This window comes from Sturnira hondurensis, unplaced genomic scaffold (genome assembly GCF_014824575.4).
Source record: "Sturnira hondurensis isolate 20B ecotype Veracruz unplaced genomic scaffold, ASM1482457v3 Scaffold0010428, whole genome shotgun sequence".
NCBI lineage: Eukaryota > Metazoa > Chordata > Mammalia > Chiroptera > Phyllostomidae > Sturnira > Sturnira hondurensis.
The window spans coordinates 893,681-917,555 of NW_028083059.1; the positions used below are offsets into that span (position 1 = coordinate 893,681).

The 23,875-nt window shown below is 39.4% G+C and overlaps 1 protein-coding gene across 2 annotated transcripts; it reads right to left on the reverse strand.

The window, feature by feature from the left end:
* Positions 1 to 737: 737 nt before the first annotated feature.
* On the reverse strand, positions 738 to 10,458 carry RNF6 (ring finger protein 6). Of its 2 annotated transcripts, XM_037058860.1 has the most exons (5): positions 10,115 to 10,458; positions 9,898 to 9,982; positions 7,697 to 7,907; positions 6,226 to 6,321; positions 738 to 3,529 (listed from the first exon to the last, which is right to left on the reverse strand). In XM_037058860.1, exons 3-5 carry the CDS (start codon positions 7,887 to 7,889, stop codon positions 1,773 to 1,775), a joined length of 2,046 nt encoding a protein of 681 aa, XP_036914755.1. In that variant the 5' UTR covers positions 7,890 to 7,907; positions 9,898 to 9,982; positions 10,115 to 10,458; the 3' UTR covers positions 738 to 1,772. The 2 variants fall into 2 exon arrangements, with proteins under 2 accessions (XP_036914755.1, XP_036914754.1); XM_037058859.1 differs by lacking the exons at positions 9,898 to 9,982; positions 10,115 to 10,458 and having other exon boundaries at positions 7,697 to 7,922.
* Positions 10,459 to 23,875: the final 13,417 nt, after the last annotated feature.

Here is a 23,875-nt window from a genome sequence, read left to right on the forward strand (position 1 = left end):
CCATTTACCACAAAAATTTATCAAGAGACATCTAAAGTCTGTAAGGTAAAGGAAACATTCCTTCGTCTGGTATTTAAAGCTTTCAAATCAAACCGCCCAGTCCTATGTCCCATAATCTACCTCCATGAATCATTTACTCCAAAGTAAGTCATGACCTTTATCAAAGCCTTTCATTCCAGGTATTAAATGTACTCCCCAGTGATTCTTATGCAGACACCTTACCTATTGAATTTCATACAGGGTGAGCAAAAGCAGGTTTATAGTTATTCAAAATAAATAATGAAATAGTAAATAAGTAGTATAAGAATAAACTCTTCCACGTACACACAACTGTAGACCTATTTTTGCCCACCTGCATAATCACTAATAACAACAAGAAACTAAATCTTGAGATGTATCAAAATCTCACAGAATCTGACCTTCAGGTACATATTTTCATGATTTTGCCCGAGCAGGATCACTGCTGGAAAACAATATCATAAAAGTCAGAATAGTAATTCATCTTGTCAATTGATTTTTGATTTCTGAAAGCAAATACGTCCTTCCCGTGAAGATACAGACTTTGTCTTTTAGTCCTCTGCTGAATTCTCAACACCTGCAACACTCCCTGGCACCTGGTAGGTACAAAATAAATGTTTTTTGAAGTGAATAAACCACAGTGGAACAACAGAAAAGATCACACACAGTTTTGCTTTAAAATTTATTGGTAGAAATAGATCTTCAAGGCATACTTTGTGTTTATATAAATTCTACATTCTTTTAAGGGTGTTTTGTTTTGTTTTATTTGGAGTTTTGGGGCCTCCAAATGAACTTAACATATTATCTATGCGCTTGATTCTTTATAGATGTTTCTTAGACTTTAAAATGAAATCTGAGAACCCATGCACATTGTGTACCTTACTGAATTTAATTTGAAGGATTGTCTGCACTTTCAAAAAAAGTCATAAAAAGGCTGACTTCAAGTTAAATAACCTATATGTTCTAAAATGTTCATGTTCCATTTCTGAATAAATACAGGCTTCTTCAGCATTATCTATTGCTTGCTGTCTAATAAGTCAGATTGCCAGAGATGTTTCATTAAATTATCTACTTTTAAATATCTTAATCTACTGCCTCCCAGAGATGATCTTGTAAATATTAAACATTGTGCCATATGCAGTATTAGCTGAAAAAACTTAAATAAAAGCCAAACTGGTAGTTTTTAGACTGAATATTTTACCCTTAAAATTATAGAGCTATATATACACATATGGTGTACTCTATATAAATTTAACATTTCAAGTAACTTAAATACATTTAGTAAACATTCAGCCAAATACTCTTTTTACAAAAAGATACTGACCTCAGAATAAAAAGGTCATCAAAGACTTATTTAGACACCAATGTCTGGACATACAAGGCCTATGGAATTTGAAATTCCAAGTAAAGTCTGTTGTACTACTAAGAAAAACAAGATTGGTTTTTAGCCTACTGAACTGTGCAGCACATACAAAAGTGCTTAGCATGACAAAATTCACCAAAATAAAAACAATTTAAAGGTTATTTGGTTCTAGAAGTATTAAGTATTCTGTACTTTTGGGTAATTGAGCATTTGCCTTTTAAATTTTAGATAAACGTTTTCTTTTTAACAAGTTTAAAAAGCATACAAAAATAGTTTAAACTATAATAATCTGTTATTTTTCATCCTGGTTAGCTCATCACAGATAACTCAACAAAAAAATGCTTGAATATTCAGCTCTACTAAAATTCAATATTTGGCTAGATCCATCACGTCATCCATTGTGGGGTACACTAGACCCTAAGACAGGCTGCCGGCAGACAGGACAAGTGCAATTCTCTGAGAGCCATCGGTCAATACAATGGACGTGAAATTCATGCATGCAAGGTAACTGCCTGAGCTTGTTTCCAGTTACGTAGTCACTGATACACACACTACAGATTTTACCCAGTTCATTGTCAATACTGTTAGGCTCATAGTTCCGGGTAGAAAGATTATCGATCTGCTCTTTGGTTAAACCACATATGTGATCATCACCAACACTTTCATGGAGTAAAAAGAAGTGAGCAAGGCGAAGAATAGGTAGTGCTCCAGTCTCCACCAAGTTATTCGAGTTTCCTAACTGTCTACCGCTTCTATCACTGTTTTGAGCGTGGGGCTGGGCGGTCTCATTCCCATCACTCGTTCCAGTGCTGTCTTCTTGGGCCTGCCTGGCCTGAGACAAACCTTCAGGGTGCTGGCTGCTATCATTCCCTGAACCTGGGTTACTTACTTCTGAGTCTATCTCTGGTAAATGCTGACCATTTCTCTGAATCTCTGATGTGGATTCGGCCTCCATTACAGAACTCAGTTCTCCAAATCCAGTCATGATCTGTCTTAAAATCGACTGAAGAGCCACTGAGGATGGCTCAACAAGTTCATTCTCAGATATTCTCTGAACAGGAACTGTTATGGTACTAACATAGGTTCGAATGCCTGACTGCTCTAAATGAGAAATAGTTTGTCGAAAGCCTCTGCTATTGTTTTCGATGGTGACGGTATTTTCTGTGAGCCCCACCCTAGATCGAGTTCTGTTTGCAATACTATCCCCATCTCTGTTCTCTCCAGGACGAATCCTTCTCACTTGAAGGTCCAGGGTGATTGTTGGATGTCGTGCAGCAGTTGAGGATCTGCTAGATTCTTCTCCTTCTTCTACTGTTATTCTTGACACAAGTCTTGAGTTAGAGAGTGGGGTATATACCCTACCTCTTCGTGCTCTAGCTTGTTCTGAAAAGACACGTGTTATACCTCTCCTCCTAACAGACCTTCTAATGGTTTGTTGTACAGGTCTATCTTCCCTCTGTGAGTTATGATAAACAGTGCCCCTTTGTCTTTGAATTGGCGAACGACTTCGACTATTCAAAGTAGATTGTAATCTTATTGGCTCTAATCCTTGGTTTGTATTCCTCACTGTAACATTACTCCTAGCCCCATTTTCCCACACACGTGCTGCTCCAAATCGCTGCCCCTCCCTTTGCCTGAGTTCACTACCACCTGGCTGGCTTGTGTGATTACTGAAATTAGCATGTGGAGCCCTAGTTCTCGGAAAGCCAACTGCTCCCCTGGTTGCATTTCTCAATCTTTCTGATGTTGAGAAAGATCCTTCTACTGAATTCTGCCGCCTTGAGCCAAGCCTAGTTCCTGGAATGTGGGAACTACTACCACTGAAATTCACTGAGGTGTGGCTTCTTGTTCGCCTAGCCACAGGACTCGTTGACCTCTGCTGTCTATTTGTAATATGATCACTGCTAATATCTGAAAGGGGAATGCCTGCATAATCTTCATCATGAGTTTCAAATCCTCTGTTCTCATGATTGATGTGGATTTCCATACTAAACCAAAAGTCTCCGCTATTAGGGTTTGTTCGACTCACAACTCTCCAAGTTTGGTTCCCATTTTGTCCACTTCGAATTGTATGGCCTGTACGACGAAAGGTATTCAGCCATTCTAGTAGAGCATCTTCACTGGAACTTTCTCTAGGGACTTCTGAGTCTGGGAAGCAAACCAAATCAACTTAAGATCAATTTTTAAAATCTGTCCTTAGATTTTTGTTGAAAGCTTGCATGAAAAAGTTTTTATTCAATTAAATTACATTTAAGAACGTCTATGCATTTTAACAAGTGAAAATGGTGACAAAAACCCCAACTCTTTAAAAGAAAGGTGTACATTATAAGCATATTATAATAAATACTTATGAATTATAAGATTTACTATTTATGCAAAGCTGTGAAAAAATCCACACACCTGCTTTCTATATGCCTATTATTGGCAAAATATTAAGGCAAATAAGAAATATTTCCCAAACCAGAATTATACATTTAGATCACTTTACTCATATGGCAATGTCAATAAAATACAGTGGCAAAATTTATATATAATTCATCTTAAATTTGTGGAATCCTTCTGGTAAAGGTAACTCAATCAACATTTTTGCAAATGGGTATTTTCGCAACATTGGGAGTTTCATCCTATTTCTCGGGAACTGCCAAAAATTTACAGCTAGAGAAACGTGGCTTTCTGAATACATTGTTAGAACTACATTATTTGTATTTATGTAAAACTCAGAAACTTTAGGCAGGTTATTTAAGTTTTGTATACCTGTATCCTTGTCTGTAAATTGGGGATAGTAGTATAAATTCATAGAGTTTTCATGAGGATAAAATAAGCTATTATATGTAAAATGAATAGTACAATACCTGGCACACAGGAAAAGTTCGATAGCAGCTATTATACATAGTGTAGTAAAATACATTTTCTGTTCATTTAGAACATAAGCCTCATGAGGAGCATTAAATCCCCAACCTCTATAACAGTGTCTGGTACAAATCAGACTATCAATTTATATTGCTTAATGAATCAATTCAGATATAAATATGTCCCTGAAAAACTTTGACTCTGACTCTGCTATTATGGTAAGCCTAAATTTTCCAGTTTTGCCAGTGGATTATATAAAGCGAAAAACTGAGCAAAAAGGGAAAAGGACTGATGGACATGGACAACAGTGTGGTGATTGCTGGGGGAGAGGAGGGTATAAGGTGACTATATGGTAATGAAAAAATGCAACAAAAATATTTTAAAAATGAACAAAAACTGAATAAAAAGCATTCTAATTAACACTAACTATATAGACTTTAACCTTAAACTTTGTTCTATTCAAAAACAGCTATTAAATGAGATTGCTTTTGTTTTATTTCATTAGTGCAATCTCTCATAAAAAGCTTTTTAAAGTGTTGACTTAAAGCTGTTAATCAGCCTCTGGTGTCATAAAATAAATAACAACTTTAGCCATATTCTAAAGGTATAAGCTATTTTACATGCGGTAAGTATATTTTCAATGTGGCAGTACAATTTATATATCTAAACATAAAGTAAAAGAAGGGTTAATACCAAATTTCCATTCTTATTTGGAAAAGGACCTGAGTAAAAGGCAGGTAAACATTAATCATTCTAAACGCAACTACTTTCTTTAATTACAAGAACGTAATGATGAGTGTGTGTCCAAGAGTGCACTATTTACCTAACAACTCTTTCCTACCCTCCTTCCATTGTGAATGCAGTGTAATGCTCATGGGGACAGGCTGCCAGTTAGGTGTGGCCATGTCACTAAGGCCTCATCAATGGAATGGGAGTAGAAATGATATACCTCACTTTCAGGCTGGTACCTGTGTCCTGTATGCCAGCTGGAAACTAAATATGGCTGTGACTTAGTTCCATCAGGCAAATAGTACCCTAGCACAGTCGGGGCCTATAAAACTTTGTGCCACAGTGGAGATGTCCTATATCCACCCAGTCCAATGCAGAAGCCACTAGCCACGTGACTGTTAAGCACTTGAATGTGGCTAACATGACTGAGGCACTATAGTTTTAATTTTATTTCACTTGAATTTAAACAGTCACATGTGGATGGCACAGTTGTAGAAACTCTGCCAGCTAGATGGGTCCCAAGAGGCTTTATGGAGCAAAATTTGCCTATCTTCCCTGGACTGTTAACCTGAAGGGAAGATAGAAGTTTAAAAGTTTATTTAACTTCTATCTTATTGAGCCATTGCATTGTTTGGTTACTAATAGTCTTTGCCATAACTAGTATAATGTTCCTAATACTACGTATGAAACTATTAGTAATAGTTACCTCTGGGGGTGGAAGTGGAACTGGTAAGAGGGACATTAGGTTAGCTTCACTTTTAACTTTATATACTTTTTATTCAGTTTGAATTCTTTTTACAAGCACTTTGTTTTTTTTTATCAGAACTTCTTCTATTATGACGTAGTGTTTGTTCAATAAGATGACAAAGCAAATACAAAAACAACAAAACAAGTAAAACAGGTTTCCTGACTCAGTCTTCCTGTATTGCTCTGCATAAATTTTTAGAAGTGAGGTTTAGTTACATTACTTTAAAAAAGATATTGTATACATTCTAAGATTAACAGGAACTATGGTGGTAAGTAACTCAACTGTATACTCTTTCATATGCACGAGCTCCCTGAAGGCAACCTGTGTAAGCCATCTCTGTATTCAGACCCTGTCCCTTATTGCCTAATTATACTGCTTTGCATGTAATACATAAATACTGAGTAGCACACCAAAACTGGAAAACATTAAAAACAAACACATTGCACAAGAGCCAGTAAATTCATTTCTGCAATTGCTCTAGTAACACTTGTTTCTTATGGAAAGGAGTCCACAATACCTCTGGTATTTGTCCCATTTCTCAAGTCAGGCTGAGATGCTAATTGTTCCTTGACTCCATCCAACCGCTGTTGTAGTTCTTCTGAAGTTATTTCTCCTAAAAAAATGAAAAATTGCTCACTGAAATTAAAAACTTTAAATTAACTAAGCTTTATTATAACTCATGAAGAATAAGACTAATCTTTAGCTGTAGAAGAAATTTTATTGTGTTCATTCTGTACATTAAAGACAGTTAAAATATTTAAGTGGTGAAAATATACATCATTTTGGTTGCTTCATTTATTAATATTTTATTTAAATTAAGATTTAGTTTGAATAACTGATAAAGTGCTCTCAGTCAATACACTTAGGAACCCGTAAGCTAGAATTCCATTGATTTTTGTCAGAGTTAAAGAGAAATTAATAAGGGAATATTTCTAGAGAAAACTTCACATCTTTATTTACTTGAATTTTACCTCAACAGTTCAATGGTATGACTCATCAACATATAATATGTAAGTATGCACTATATAAGTATGTAATACACAAACATACAAGTTTTGATGAGTTCATCTGTAAAATAAATTTGTAACATATTTATAGAGTACATTGGACTTTTTGTCAGCTATTAATTCAGCTAAATTAATTACATTACCTCAAATGTAACAATTGAGTTTTAAATACAGTAGCCCCCCTTATCTGTAGGAGACACATTCCAAGACCCCCAGTGGATGCCCGAAACTGTGGATAGTATCAAACCCTATATACACTTTTTTCCTATACATATACAGCTATGATAAAGTTTAATTTTTAAATTAGGCACAGTAAAAGATGAATGATGACAATAACACAAAACAATGATTACAATATATTGTAATTAAATGTATGTGCATGGCTTTGGGGTCATTATTAAGTAAAATAAGGGTTACTTGAAGACAAGTTCTACCACATACCACCACAGTTAATCTGACAACTGAAACTGCTACTACGTGATTAAGAGGAGCATAGTGATAGGATGCACAAAGGGATCATTCAAGTTCAGGGCAGGATGGCACGAGATTTCATCGTGGTATTCAGAATTGCATGATACCTATTAATGCCTTGGGTAACTGAAACCTCAGAAAGAGAAACCATGGATAAGCAGGGAGGCAGTGGCGGGGGGAGCAGACACACAACTATCACAATTTTATTTGCAGAAATATTCCTTAAGAGAAATAGGGCCATCTATGTAAATATTTGACATTATTATGTACATTAACCTGTCTGTTAGTTTGGCATTTGTATAACAGTGCTCCACATATAACATTCTTAACCTAGCTAGATAATACAGAAGACAGCGATTTTCTATTTTGTTGTATTAAAAAGTTCTAAAAGTCACAGCAACAGTACACCCTATAATGGGAGAGAGAAGAGGGGAAAAAAACTATCTTTGTTTTGTACTTCCTCTTTCTGCTGATAAAAAAAAGGTGTCTCCTCTTTTACTCATCTCTTACCAGGGGTGCCTAAAAGACCATGGTCTCTCATTAGCCGGTAGTCTTCATCATTGAGCTCATTAATAAACTGGTAATAAGCTTCCTCTCTGTGCAGGCGTTCTTGCTGCCATCTTCTCTCATTTTCATGATGATCACGGTCTTGAAATGAAGTTTCTTCTCCATCATCATCTGATCTAGATCTAGACTGATTCATACTGGGATTCCTGGTTTTCTGTCTAAACAACATATATATATATATATATATATATATATATATATTGCAAGGTGTTAGTCATGGACTATATACACATGGCTTCATGTAATTACTTTTTATATTTTTTGATGTTTATATTTTTAAGATTTGTAATTTCCTTTTCAGCAAGAGGGGCAAGGAAGAAGAAAGAGAGGGAGAGAAGCACTGATGTATGAAACACTGATCAGTGGCCTCTCACAAGCTCCGAGTTGGAGACCCAGCCTGCAACCCAGGCATGTGCCCTGACTAGGAATCTAACCTGTGACCTTTTGGTTTGCAGGATGCCACCCAACCCGCTGAGTTACACCAGTCAGGGTAATATTTTTATTTGTAAATTTTGTCCCCTATTCAAATACTTCATGTGCCAAATCATGCAATGAGAACTTTTATATAAAACATAAAATAGCTTCTAGGAGGTAGAATGCATTGGACCTACTTCTTTGCCTAAAGCTTTCATTTAAGTCAGACTGGATTTGGTTTCACCACACATTTCTCATACCTGAATGCCAAAGTGATTATCTCATTTTGTATCCTTTGACTGTCTAGTAAAGTTGGTCTGAAAGTTTTCATTAATGCTTCAGATATCCAGGTACTTCATGTTAGCATACAAACTCTAAGCTTGAATCACATTCTATCTTTATTTAATAAACAGTGGCTATTGGGAGGTCATTATTTACACTTATTTTCAGCAAGGGTATTCTTCCCAAAATAAAGCTCATAAATGTAATATTATACTCCCCCAACCCAAATGTACTTTGTCCAGGTAAAAATAATTTAGCTTACTGAATACACTTGACATTGATGTCTCATTAAATCTAACAGGGAAAAATACCTCATGCATGGCTCTGAGGTTTGTTAGAGTACATCAGAGTACTTGGCATCTCAACATCTGAAACCTCATCCCCAAACCTGGAATTGTCAGTTCCAAAGGTTTCTGAGTGCCAGTGAAATGTCCTGATATTGCCTAAGCAAACACTGTGGGATTAGACTTAAATGTCATCCCCGAGAAGCTTACTTTCAACCTATAAGGAAATCAAGGGAGAAAATTATGTTTCATAAATATTTTAGAATTTCTTTTTTAAAATTTTCCTGTATGGATGAGAGAAAGAGAGATAACAATTTGTTGTTCCCCTTATTTATGCATCCGTTGGTTGATTCTTGTCTGCACCCTGACCAGGGATGGAACTTGGCAACCTTGGCATATTGGGACAACACTAACCAACTGAGTTACCCTGCCAGGGCTTAGAATGTCTTAAACACGTCTATTTAAAAAGTCATTAAAGCAACTGTTCTTGGCTGGGAGTGCACCTCAAACTCACTAGAGAAAATTTTAAGAAATGCAGATGCCCAAATCTCATCCCCAGCCCTTGGTCAGAATTTCCCAGGGTAAGGCCAAGTCAGTCATTAACAGCCGGGTGTTTCTGCCAATGAAATAAACGATTCCTTAAACATTTCTGGTGAGTAATATAGCACATGACTTAAAAGAAGCTGGACAGTAGAATGACGAGTTTGTCAGTGAAGCAACTGGTACAACTCCGACTCAGTGTTTAGGAAGCGACCTACTTTAAACATGAAGTGAAATGAGCCTGCAAGTCTAAACCATTGCATGAGTGAGCAACAATCCCATTTCATGCATATTCTAACATTAAACTATAAATTCAAGGATTCTTTACAGTGATTATCATGTCATTTTTAAAGGAAAGATCTAGTAGCACTAGTTGATCAAATGGAAATTAACCTAGTACTAAAGCCTCAACATTTATTTCTATTTTCAGAATGATAGGACTAGACAGCCATTAGGAAAGAACATACTTGGTAGGTAGAGCAATAATATGAGCTTTGTATCAAACAATTTAAGAATTTCAATCCCATAGTAAAGTCAAGCTACCCTAACAGTATTCAAAACTTAAGAGCTTCTTCTCGAAATTATTTTTTGTATAACTAACCACAATTAAATCAAAGTGGATACCTTATTTTCCTTTCAACATGCTTTTAATATATGCAATGGTATCCATTCTTCAATGGCTTTTGTGCTTTTTTTGAGAGCTGCCCATCTGAAGCAATAAAAGAAAGTTATTAAATTACTCGATAAATTCTCTCTTTGAAGGCTAGAAGAGGTTGGTAGTCCCCCAACTCTGCTGCAAAATCAAAGCAAAATGTCCAGTGAATTTTATGAATACGCTCACCTAGAAAATTAAATTTCAAAACAGGTCATGAAAAGCTCCCTCAAGGCCATTTCTCTCACCACAGAAACTAGTCCTTGCCTCCTACCCTGGGGAGCTCCTGGGATTACAACTCCTCTCTGAAAGGCCTTCCTTGCTACGGCGTTCCCACTGGGATATGGCCAGGGTGAAGTGTCTCCTGTTCACTTCTAAACCTGCACTTTCTTGCCACCCCCGCCCTCCTCTAGCTACTGGTTCCTTTTCTAGCCGTTGCCACCGAGGCTCGCGCTGGGGTACGGTCCCCACTACAATAAACTGGGCTGGAGGGGCCAGCCAAGCTCTTTTCCAACGCTTCCCTTAACGACCTAGATTCCGGCAAAGAAGCAGGTGACAGGTGGTGCATCTGAGCCAATCACCAACGAAGAGAGTTGTGTCAGAGAAACACACCAATCAGAGAAGAGACGGCCCTCAAGGACCGCCCACTTTTTTAGCGTCACCTAGCGGTGGAGCCCAGGGAGGTCTTCGGAGCTCGCCTCCCAAGGACCTGGGCTGTCCTGCAGCCTGGAGAAAAATCTAGGGCAGGCGGTTGTCCTTTCAGATCTCGGAGGCTGTGAAAGGAAGGCGAGAGAGGCTTCCCGCGGAGGCCTCTGCGACTTCTAATCTCTACTGAAGAAAGAGGCCAGAAGCCCAGGCTGCAGCTTGGGATCGTTCAGCTGGAGGGAGGTTATGAAGGAATGGCAGACCCCATTCCTTCTTCGCCCCCAGCAGGTCAACGCGCTCGATGGAGAGGAGAGGCTCCACTGCCGCCCCAGCGCTCGGGGGTGGTACTGAGAACTGCGTTGGGTGGGACCCCTGAATCTGGCCAACCGCATTCGGCCCTCCACGCTGTGGTCTCAGCACTCGAGCCCAGGGCTGGGAGTCACTGGGCCTCCTGGAGTGCTGTGTACCCCGCGGTGCAACGCTCACAGCAGCCGCTAGTCCCAAGGACACAGCCTGCTTTCCACTCTGGAGTACCAGCACCTATTCTGTGCTTTGTTGCCATTTGTTTGCGACCCGACAGTCTTGTACCTACCTATGTCAATGTTCAAGTACCCAAGGTTAACCAGCCAGGCTCTTTCCCTTCTTGCTCATTGAGACCTGGAAATTACAAATCTGGAAAGGACAGCCACCCGCTTATATTCGTTTCTTCACTTTCCCGCGAGGAAAGCACTTGGAAACCCCCCATATTCACACTTCTGGTATTACTTCTGAGTTGAAACCGTTATCAAACTCACCATTAGTTAAGCCCTTGACTAGGACTTGGCCCTATAGACTGACCACATTCCTGACATGCTACCATCCCGAAGACTTCATCAGACTTAATCGTTGCCCTGCTGCGATTCTTCCTTTCCTTTCCTTTCCTTTCCTTTCTCTTGCTCTTGCTCTTTCAATTTCTTTCTTTCTTTCATGGAATGAGGAGCCACTCTATCCCCACCATTATGCTGAGTGCCTGGATAACAGACAGATGTCTTTAGCAGCCATGAACTACCAGTGTAGTAGCTGTAGATGGACAACTAAAAAAATCAGCATATTTTATCTATTCTTATAGATACTAAAATGGAAATAAATAAGTACTGCAGTCTACAAGGCCCTTCAAATATTTTTGTCGCATATCTCTACAGACTGCTCTCTTCTTGGCATCAGGAACTACTAGAATTCCTAAGCAGTGACCATGTCTGGTTGTACCTAATTTTCACGATCTCCCAGGAGTCAGCTCATATCTCATTTTCAAAGATTTTTTTATGACACTTCTGAAGTGACACCCTCACTCCACCTGCCAGCCAAAACTCCACACATAAAATTAGGAAGATGTCCCTTTGGGGGCTCCTTCTTGTATAACTCTATTTTAGCACATTCACTTATTTATATACTGAGTGTTCCTATTATTAGGTGCTAGTGATAACAGCAGAGAATAAGACACTAAAGTCCCTTGCCCTCCTTTTCAATAGAAACAGACAGCCACTGAGAAAGTACTTACAGTGATTTTTTTGTTAATTTATGTCTCCCCATTTAAGAATCTAACTCCTCAAGTTTGAACAAATGATTTTGTCCATTCTTACAGTCTGAGAACTTAGCACAGCACCTGGCACAACATCCTTCTCAGCCTACTGCATGGTTGAGTAGAGAAAAATGCAAAGTTTTTGCAAAAAAGATAAATGCATGTTCATAAAATGACCACAGAAATTGAGTACAAGTCAGAGAAGACCACACGTAAGGTATCCAAGCAGAAATCATTTTATATATCTATGCATGTTTTAAAGAGTATAATATTCCACCAAGTGCAAGTATCTTTTAAATATTAAACTGAAAAAAATATGTATCCTAAGAGTCAAAAAATGAAAAATCCAATCAACTGCTTTTACTGGTGAGAAGCCTCAGGCTTTTGTGAGTAGACAGGTAATATATGTAATTTGAATCCAACACCGCACTTCAGTTTCTGTAGCCCAAGAAAAACTGACTAGAAAGTGAGACTAGATATGATAACTGAGACAGAGGGTTGAATCATTCTGGATATCTGTGTTTCCAGGTGTCGGGACCTGCCAAAATCTCTGTTCTTACTGATCTCTGTTTCCTGAAATGGTGCCTGGCCTTTTTTAAGTGTGTGTGCACCTTTTAACTACAGGACTTTTTACAATTAAGAATTTAGAAATGTAAAAGAATTAAAACTATAACATTAAATGGATTCTGTGTATAATTGGTGTTTTGTGTACTTATAGTGTTTAATTAATTTTGGGTATCTTAGAATGACAACCTCAATTAAAATTTAAAATGCAAAACTGAATAATTGATTGAGACTTATTTTTTATTGAATTTACTGAGGTGAATTGATTAATAAAATTATATAGGTTTTAGGTGTACAGTTCTATAATATAACCATTTATATATTGCATTGTGTGTTCACCACCCAAAGTCAAGCCTTTTTTTCATCACCATATATCCTGCCTATATCCTCTTCTACCTCTCCCCACCCCACTCTGGTAATCACTATGCTATTGTCTGTGTCAACAAGGTTTGTATTGGGGAGCGGGGGTTGCTTCATCTCTACGTGATTTAGCTACTAAGTTGAAATTAAATTCTTACTAGTTTATGGACACTATCAGAACAGCTAAAAGAAATTTAGGTTCATCATAATATGTTTTATGATTAACTTAAAAAATTATTATTTGGGAATTTAGGAAGACATTAAATCCAACATCTAAATTACTTGTGATGAAATAAAATATTAAATCTATAAGTACAATTTGTAAATACAGTTTTAGATGTTTAAAGATGATTAATTAAGTATGTGAATGAGATCTAAAGTTAGTCAAAAGCTAGTTCTAAATGACCATTAGTTTACTACACTTACACTAGACTAATAAGAACTGTAATCTAAATGAAAAGTCCAAGGTTTAACTAGGACATTGAATTTGGAACACGATAAATTGCATAATAATTGTTTAAAATAAAAATGTTTCTAAAAATGAGAATTTTCTGTATTTCCTCTTAAAATATCTTTTTAAACAGCTTTTTTGAGCTGTAACTCACATACCATGAAATTTATCTATTTAAAATATACAATTCAGTGAGTTTCAGTATTTTCACAGAGCTGTACAGCCATCACCACAATACTTCAGGAACACTTTCATCTCCTCTAAAAGAAACACACTTAAAAACAGTCACTGATTCCTTCCCATCCCACCCCTAGGTAATCACTTGTCTACTTTCTTTCTCTATGATTTGCCTTTTCTGGATATTTCATATAAATGGAATCATACAATGTGTGTCTTTTGTGTTTGGCTTCTTTCACTTTGCACACCGTTTGCAAGGGTCATCCATGCTGTACCATGTGTCAGTACTTCATTCGTAGAGAGAAACTTCTGAATAGTTTTTTCCTGGCATATAGAAACCACTCAATGATACCCCCTGTTATGGCTGAAATGTGTCCCCCTCCCACCCTGAAAACTCATGTTTTTAAACCTTAACACCTAGTAACTCATAATGTGACTTGATTTCAATATAGAGCCTTTAATGTGTGAAGTTAAAATGAGGGCATTAGGGTGAGTCCTAATCCAATCTGTCCTGTGTCTTTATAAGAAGAGGAAATTTGTACACACAGACACTAGGCCATGTAAGGGCATAGCAAGAAGAGAAGGCAGCTGTCTATAAGCCAAGGAGAGAGGCGTCAGAAGAAACCAAACCTGCCAGCACCTTGATCTTGGACTTCCAGCCTTCAATACCGTTAGAAATAAATTTCTGTTGTTTAAGCCACCCATATCTTGTTATGGCAGACCTAGAAACTAACACACCCCTTTATCAAGAGTTTAAGAGTTTTACTCTACCAGAAAACTCCTCCAGATAGAAGCATGAGCCTAGGGAAATGGAGGACTCAACCTTCTAAACCTCTGTTTTAGAGATGTCCATCCTTTTCTTTCAGAGAACTTCCCACCTCTTTGAAGGAGTAGTTCTAACCATGTGACCCTACTCTCTGGCCACAGTTATTTAAATTAAGATCCATGGACTTCTGGTCAAGATGGCAGCATAGGCAAACATGGCTGGCTTCCTTGCACAACCACATCACAATTGCAACTGAACTATTGAACAAACCATCATTCAGAACTCTCAGAAACTGAGCTGAATGCAAGTCCCACAACTATGAACTAAAGAAGAAACCACATTGAGACTGGTAGGATGGGCAGAGACATGGAATGGGCTAGTTCCACAACTATGTGTGGCAGTTAAAATCAGGAGGGATATCTAAGGAGCAAGGGGTCTCAGTCCTACACCAGGCCGCCCAGCACAGGGTTCCAGTGACAGGAAAATAAGTCTCCATAACTTCTGGCTGTAAAACTAGTGGGGATTGAGGCTGTAGAAGATAGTAACTGCTAGAATCACTGGCAGTTACTCTTAAAGGGCCCATGTACTTGGATTCACTCTCTCTGATCTCTAGCAGAAGGAAAGCAGATTGAATGGCATCAGAGAAAGAAGGCAGGGAGGCACTGAATTGTCCAGCATCAGGGTGAGAGTTGTGGGGCAGTTTTCTCCCAGACAGAAGTGCTAGCAGAGGTTGTTGTTCCTTTTCTGAATCCTCCCCTCATAGAGCCAGCAGGCAGGTACCATATCTGTGACTCCATCAACCTTCCTCACTCTATTTGCCCCACTCTGGTGATTCCCTGAGGCCCTGCCCAAGCCAACTTTCAGGCCCACCCAGGCTGTTTCCAGTGGCTTTTCCATATGAATGGCTTGTGTTGGCCCATGCTTTGGATTTTCCTAAATTCTCTTGAACAGCAGCATCTGGCTTCAGCAAGCCCTGTACCTCTGGCTAAACTGCCCCAGGCCTGGCACTCACAGCATTGGGCCATGGTTCACAGTTTTGTCTCCACTGGCACCTCCAAACCCAGCACAAGTAGCAGCCACCTGCAGGTTGCTCTGTAGCTAATCCTGTGTGACCCAGACAGAACACAAGCAGTGGCTGGCCTTGGATTTGCCAACAGCAATCAACTGCAAGAGGATGGTGTATACAGCTTACACAGTGGGTGCACCTTGAGTACCCAGATTGGGTAATAGGAGAGGCCGTGCCACTGTACGCTATAGGACACCTACCACATTAGGCCATTCCACAAAGCCTGGGAAACATAGTGGTTCTACCTAATACATAAAACCAAATACAAGAAGGTTGCCAAAATGGGGAGACAAAGAAACATGGCCTAAATAAAAGAACATAACAAAACTCCAGAAAATGAACGAAACAAAAAAGGGGACAAGTGATCTACTAGATGCAGAAGTTCAAAATACTGGGTGCTAAATAAACTTAGTGAGGACCTCCGCTGCATAAAAAATATGTAGTCAGAAATGAAGGATACACTAACTGAAATAAAGAACGATTCACAGGGAAACAACAGTAGAGTGGATGAAGCAGAGGATCACATTAGCGATTTGGAACACAAGGAAGCAAAAAACAACCAACCAGAACAGCAAGAACTAAAAAGAATCCACAAAAATGAGAATAGTGCAAGCAGCCTCTGGGACAACTTCAAGCGTTCCAACATTCACATTATAGGGATGCCAGAAGGAGAAGAGAAAGAACAAGAAATTGGAAATCTATTTGAAAAAATAATAAAAGAAAACATCCCTAACTTGGTGAAGGAAGTAGACATGCAAGTCCAGGAAGCACAGGGAGTCCCAAACAAGATGGGTGCAAAGAGGCCCCCTCCAAGACACATCATAATTAAAATGCCAAAGGTTAAAGGTACAGAGAGAATCTTAAGAACAGCAAGAGAAAAGCAGTTACCTACAAGGGAACCCTGGTAAGACTGTCAACTGATTTCTCACAAGAAACTTTGCAGGCTAGAAGAGATTGGCAAGAAATACTCAAAGTGATGGAAAACAAGGACCTACAGCCAAGATTGCCCTACTCAGTGAAGATATTATTTAGAATCGAAGGGCAGATAAAGAGCTCTCCAAACAAAATAAAGCTAAAGGAGTTCATTATCACTTAGCCAGTATCATAGGAAATGTTAAAGGATCTTGAAGAAGAGGAAGAGGAAGAGGAAGAAGAAGAAGAATAAGAATGGAAATGGCAATAAAACCATATCTATCAACAATTGAATCTAAAAAACAAACAAACAAGCAGAACAGAAACAGAATCATAGATACAGAGGACATTTTGATAATTGTCAGATGAGCTAGGGGCTAGGGAGATGGATAAAAAATGTGAAAGGATTAAGAAGTATGAATGGGTAATTACAGAATAATGATGGGGATGTAAAGTATAGCCTAGGGAATATAATAGACAAAGAACTTATATGCATGATGCTTGGAAATAGAAAACAACATGTGGATTGCCTGAGGGAGTTGGGGGGCAGGGTACTGGGTGGAGGGAATAAAGGGGGAAAATTTGGGATGACTGTAATAGCGTAAACAATAAAATACAATAAAACGAAACCATGCCCAAGATTTTCTGGCAATTTTGAATTATGTCATTGAGACTTTTGTTTAACTGTGAGTAAAAGAACTGAAGGATCATACAGACTGAAAAACTAAGATCTTTCAGGTGGAGGCTATAGGCAAGTAGATAAGTAATTAGAAAAGAAACAAAGAGCCTTCTAGTTCCTAAGGAGCTCAGTAATTTTGCCAACAAGTGTGTGAAATTCTCCTGTGTTTTTTAAAGACTTTATTACTTATTTTTAGAGGAAGGGATGGAGAAAGAGAAACACTGACTGATTGCCTCTTGATGTGCCCTGACTGGAGACAGACCCCACAACTCAAGCATGTGCCCTGACCAGGAATCAAATCGGGGACATTTCACTTTGCAGGACTACATCCAACCAACTGAGCCACACTGGTCAAAACTGATTCTCCTGTGACTTTACATCATTCTCTCTCTTTAAGTGGCTTCTTCTACTGGGGTTCTTGCACCTAAAGAATCTTCCTTTGATCAGCCAGGGTTCAAGGCAGGATACAAAAAATCACTCTACCTTTTTAGAACGGAAAGGTGTTTATTACAGGGAAATGGGCTCCTACAAAATCATGGTAATAGATAGAGTAGTGGGCTCTAAGCTGAGCCTCAAACTGACTCTCACAGTCTTATGGGGCCAACCTGAGAGGAGCGGTACCATCTCTGAGGTTGCCACTGGAAGTCCTGAGTTCAAGTACATACCGCCTCCGCTCTGCAATACAGTGATCTTGGAAGCCAACTCAGAAAATCTCTGCCACCAAAGCCATCCATTACCTCAACACCATCAGAGATAGTAACCTTGAGCTGAATCACTACTGCAGAAAATCCTCACCTTCCCCAAACCATCAGAATAGCCCTAAATGGGTAGAAATATGGCCTCTGTTTTGGTTCAGTTTTCCATATTTGGTGAATACATTTAACTGGAAGAATATAGTGTGCATCCAGTACTCTGGTTGCTAGAACATCTGGTTAACATCACTTTTTACTTTTCTGGACTTTATACAAGATGACACAGTAGAAGAAGGAAAGAATGGAGGTTGAGAAAGAAAATCCAAAGTACCCAATATTATTCTCACCTATCCAAGCAGGCGGAGACTGTATTGGGTCAGATTCTCCAAAAATAGAGTCTGAGGCAAGGACGCTTGATTTATTAGGGGAGTGCTCCCTGAAGAGAGGGAGTGAAGAAAACAAGACTGGCTAGGAAGACAAAGAAACAAGAATGAGCCTCAGCCGATGCCACAAAATCACCAGCAAGTGTTAACCAAAAAGTCAGGCCATTGGACGAGGTCTTAAGGGCCAAGAGAGCAGCAGAGCCTCCTCAGTGAGATGGCTCCTGTTTTGGCCAAGGGTCATTATCTAGAGAAGACAGCACCTGGAATTGTTATTTAACACTCACAGCAGCTGGAGAGAGATGCACTAGCTTAGAAAGTGCATTTGGTCAGGGCACAAACAGCATTCACTGTAGTCCACGCCCTTTGCTTAGATCACTTACTTTTCACATTGTCACTCCATCCAAGCAGTTTCTCCAGAATTAGTGCTAGTCAAAATTTCTGAGAAATTTCATAAGAGTAGAGTCATGAGATGAATTACAGTCCCTACCACTACAGCTAGTCCCAGGGCCATGAGTGATACTCATTATCTCCCTCCTCCACCGCCCCTTCTCCATTCCCCTTCACTTGAGCTATCACGACTGCTGCTGTAGATGACTTGACTGATGGAGTAACCCAGGAACTCATCACTGTGGGGTTTGAGACCCTAGTTACCACCCTCTTACCAGGCCGTAGTTGCTGTATTTGCCAATTTATAATTACAATCAGTCATAGAAACACTAAGAAATGCCTATGATGGACCTCCTGAGTGCCAAGCATATACCACTCTGCTTCCATTACATAGCAGCCCCACCTCTTCTTTGCTATTTTACTAGAAGAACCATCAGAACAGGGATGGACAGGTTCATATGAAGGTCAATATCAGTGAAAAAAGAAGCAAATATCAATGTTCCAGACACCATACCAGATTTTTTCCTAGCAACCAGAGGGCACAGCATCCAGTAGGGGCTCAGTAAGTGTCATTGCACGAATAACAGAGCAGGAATGAAGCAGAGGGCAGGTGGGAGGGGAAACCACTCCCGTGTAAGAAATGCGCTGCTGAGAGCTATCTTTTTTAAAATATGGAAGGTGTTATACCTGGAAGAGACCGCAATAGCCTGGGCTGGGAGAGGGTAGAATAGGAGACAGGAACATTGGAAGTACTAGAAACTAATTTTGATAAGCATTGTTTATCATTTAGAATGCATATTCTGGGGGAGAAAGCATGTGTGGTAGTTCCCTGGCTAGTCCGGAAATACGCATATATCTGTAGTGGATCTAGATTATTAGATCCAAGTAGGGGTTTTACTTGCTGGGATCTCATGCGCCTCCTAGAAAGAAAGCATCGTGGGGAGGAAGGAGGAGGAGTGGGGAGCAGAAGAAGAGCTTTTCTGAGTCACTTAGAAATGAAGTTTCGAATCTACAAATTGATTGTGTTTGAAAGTTTGTAAAGTGCTTACCAGAACCCATTTCATCAAAACTTATACACGTTGATTTTGTTTCTAATTAGCCCCCAGAGCTAGTAATTTGGTTGAAATTAATTAATTTATTTTTAAAAAGATTTTATTTATTTATCTTTAGAGGGGAAGGGAAGGAGAGAGGGAAAGAAATATCAATGTAGGGTTGCCTTTCTTGGGTCCCCTGCTGGGACCTGGCCTGTAACCCAAGCATGTGCCCTGACTGGGGATCGAACCGTAATCGTGTGGTTCGTAGGCCCACACTCAATCCACTGAGCTACGCCGGCCAGGGCAAAATTAATTTATTTTTATTTAGTTTGATTTCCTCCTGTCTTTGCCCTGTAGGCTTATCCTTTTCTTTTTTCAGTTTCTTCTTTTTCTGTGGGACCTTTAGCAAATCACTTAAATCTCTATATGCCTCAGTTTCCTAATCTGTATAATTAGGATATAACCATAATACCTACCTAATTTGGGGGATTAAACGAGTTAATATTTTGCACATAGAAAATATTCAATAAATAATGTGGATTATTGTTATTCCTATTATTACATTATTATGATGTGTCTTACATTGGCTCTCCCCCACCCCCTCAAAGGCAGAGCCCTACACTAGGAGTCATGTGACAATGATTTCTTTAGGAAGCGCTCCCAGGAAAAAGCAGTAAGGAGGTGTGAGGAAAGAAAAGAATCCCAAGTAGGGTACAATATCCACTTTGGCCTAAATTCAGAAGGGACACAGGAGACAGTGTAGGTCAACCCAGTGCTGTACCAATCAGAGGCCATAAGAGCAGGAGTATTGATACTTGTAACCATAGTCATTAAGTTAAGATGGGGGCAGCTTAATTCTCAAGTACTTTGGCTTTGGATGTAAAAAGCAGTTCCAGAAGCCTGAGAGTGGTGGTCCCACAAAGAGGTAAAGAAACCTGAAGGAACAGAGTCAGTGCATTGACCTGGCATCTTTTGGCTACATCATCACCATCACCATCACCACCTCCCATAAAACACATAATAATACATAGTATAAAAGGCTTTGTGTTAGCTTCTGAGGATTAAAAGAGCTGCAAAAGTCCTGGTTGGTGTAGCTCAGTGGATGAGTGCGGGCCTGCAAACCACACGATCGTGGTTCGCAGTCAGGGCACATGCCTGGGTTGCAGGCCAGTTCCCAGCAGGGGACCCACAAGAGGCAACCATATATTGATATTTCTCTCCCTCTCTCCTTCCCTTCACCTCTAAAGATAAATAAATAAAATCTTTTAAAAAGCTGCAAAAAATAATGTTGAATGTAAATAGTTGAAAAAATTATTTCAAAAAAACCCCAGCCAGGATACAGTTCAACAAACAGGGCTTGTAGGACACCACTGGGATGAACTTAATGCACTGGTCAAGTTTGTCAGAACACTAGCTTAGGGATAATCAGTTTTTCAAAATAAAACATTCAAAAATTTTTAACCTGTAAAATATAGTCCCTGTCCTTCTATATCTTAAAATCCTGCTGACAAGACAAGAAAGACACACAAAGATAAAAGAAGTATATGCTAATAGTCAAATAAGTGTAGACAAAACATTGCTATGGGATTGTATCTGCACTGGGTGATTAGGGAAGACCCCAGAAGTACCTGAGTTGGATCTCAGAGTGGGCAGGATTTAGAAAAGTAAAGAATAAAAGGGAGTGTTGATGGGAAAAGGAGCGAAATGATGAATGGTTTAGGGTGAATCAATAAACTTGTTCTAATGTAGTAGTTTTCAACCTTAAATGTTCATTACAATCACCAGGGAGCTTTAAAAATCCCAACGCCCAGCTGTGGTCCAGATCAATTACATCAGAATTGCTAGGGTGAGCCCCAGATATTTCCAATGGACATGCAAGGTCGAGGACCACTGTTTTACTGGAGAGGAAGCAGTTTATAAGAAACTGGTTAGAATATTAGAGACACAGAAGAGTTCAGATTGTAGGAAACTTAGCCACGTGAAGCTAGTTATTTTAATTTAAGTCTAATGTTCCTACTGCAAGCTGCCTTAAAGCATTTTCATAAGCCAGTCTAAAGGAAATAAAGAGCCTGGAATATTAGATGAAGTAGTTAGAACTTCATGCTGTCATCAGTGAAAGGGTACATAGGGTCTTTGAGGACTTTTGAGCAGAGGAATGATGTAAATAAAACAATTTTAAAATTTAAACAGGATGTAGGGCTTCAGAGTAGAAAGAGCAATATCTGCTGGAAGTTCACCTTGGCCAGTAGGGGAGAAAGGCGACTAAGTGCGAAAAAATTCCAGAGGTTATGGGCACGGAGCTGCATGGAAACAATAGCCTTGGGTATCAAGTGTCAGGCACTTGTAGCGGTGATGCGGGTAAATGGAGTCAGCCAGGCTCCCTCACCCAGATGGGCAACTGAGATAAGCAGTATTCCCATAGCCTGAGATAAGCACTATTCCCATAGCCTTGAAAGTGGGCCCGCATGTGCAGAATTATGCTTTGTTATATAATATCTTGGCACCCTGCAGGCTTTGTGTGCATCTAGCCTATAAGGGACTTGGGACTTCCCACGGTGCAATACGTGGCTTGCAGCAGTGAGGATCGCCCCACCCTTGAACAAAGGCATGCCAGACATGATTACGGCTTTGTGAACTTTCTTCTATTTGACCAAATCGCGTGTGAACCTGTCCAGCCTTGAACGGCTGCAACACAGATGACCTAACCATGTTTATGTGTGTCAGAAAGAGAGCTATGTGGCTCACCGGAGATCTATGTTTGTATAGGAACCAGCCAGCAAAGACTGGTTATTGGGCCTGAGTAACAGAGTCCAGCTAGCTGGAAGGGGAAATATACTGTGAAAGGAAGTCAGAGTAATATATGAAGCCTTGAAAAAGTAAACATAAAACTAAACTGTATTCATACAGATTACTTGCTACACTCTTGTGTAGCAAAACATTTGAACTGAAAAATAGAAATAAAGATGCTTATGCAAGAAAAAAAGGACTAGGTTATATAGTACCATGTATTAGTTAAAAGAGGTAAATTCTTTTCTTTTTAGATTTTATTTATTTATCTCCAGCGAGGAAGGGAAGGAGAGAAGTATCAATGCATGGTTGCCTCTCATGGGTCCCCTGCTGGAAACTGGCCTGCAACCCAGGCATGTGCCCTGACTGGGAATTGAACCACGATCCTTTGTAGGCCCTCGCTCAATCCACGGAGCTACACCAGCCAGGGCTCAAAGAGGTAAATTCTCAATCCTATAGAACATGAGAGCAGAATTCATCAACTAATGTGAGAGATTTTCAGTTCGGGATGATCTTACCAGTCATAGTAATGGAAATCTATTAGCTAAGAAAGAGAGAGATCATTTTTAACTTGCTACTTATATAATTTTTTTAGCTGCTTGTTTCAGTTTGTATATACTTGATGGAAAGGTCTTGCTTCCATATAAAAATAATTAAGAAGGCAAGAAATGAGGGTAGGTATTTATTTTTTAAGTTATCTCACAAAATTATATTTTAAAAATTGAAGCTAGTGTTATGACATAAAGGGAAAAACTGTCCTCCTTTCCTTCCTTACCCAGCTTACATGTTTTGCTACCTGTCATTTTGACTACTCTACTGCCAGTAATCCTGACCCTCCCCCCACCTCATCTTCTTTTTATCATACACCCCTGACGAGGCCCTAATCTTGGATAAATCCAACATCTGTCTTTGCCTTGGCCTCCACCTGGGCTGTTGAGTGTTGGTAATGAAAATCTCACAATAGGGCAGATGAATATTGATGTAAACGCATGAGCGCACCTGCAAATGGGCCCTGGGCATTGCCTAGAAGTCCTACCATGATATCCTGCCAGCTCTCATTCTCATTCTGCTGAGACTGTTGCAGCCTGCAGTCTTCTTGGATGTGCAGTCACTGCTTTTTCTCTCCATCTCAGCCTCCTCATCACGGCAGGTATATCTTTCCTTTACCTTACAGAGAAAACCAAAGCCCTTTAACTTTCACCGAATCTACAGATTCATACATACCCATATTTGGGTAGATTAAAAACCATGGACATGGTCAGACCCCTGGTCAGATGGTTCAGTTGGTTGAAGTGTCATCTTTTGTAACAAAAGGTTGCAGGTTTGATTCCTGGTCGGTCGGGGTGCGTAAGAGAGGCAGGTGATCTATGGTTCCCTCTCACATGGATACTTTCGCTCTTTCCCTCTCCTTGCTCCCTTACCATACCTCTCTCAAAAATCAGTCAACATATACTTGGGTGAGGATTTAAAAAAAAACATGGCCACAATA

Excerpts from the sequence above, each read along its gene's own strand:
- RNF6 (XM_037058859.1), bottom strand. The coding sequence starts at position 7,922 with ATGTTGTTTAGACAGAAAACCAGGAATCCCAGTATGAATCAGTCTAGA. Across the intron at positions 6,322-7,696 it reads TGGTCTTTTAGGCACCCCTG|GAGAAATAACTTCAGAAGAA; the intron begins GTAAGAGATGAG and ends TCATTTTTTTAG. Across the intron at positions 3,530-6,225 it reads AAATGGGACAAATACCAGAG|ACTCAGAAGTCCCTAGAGAA; the intron begins GTATTGTGGACT and ends TTTGCTTCCCAG.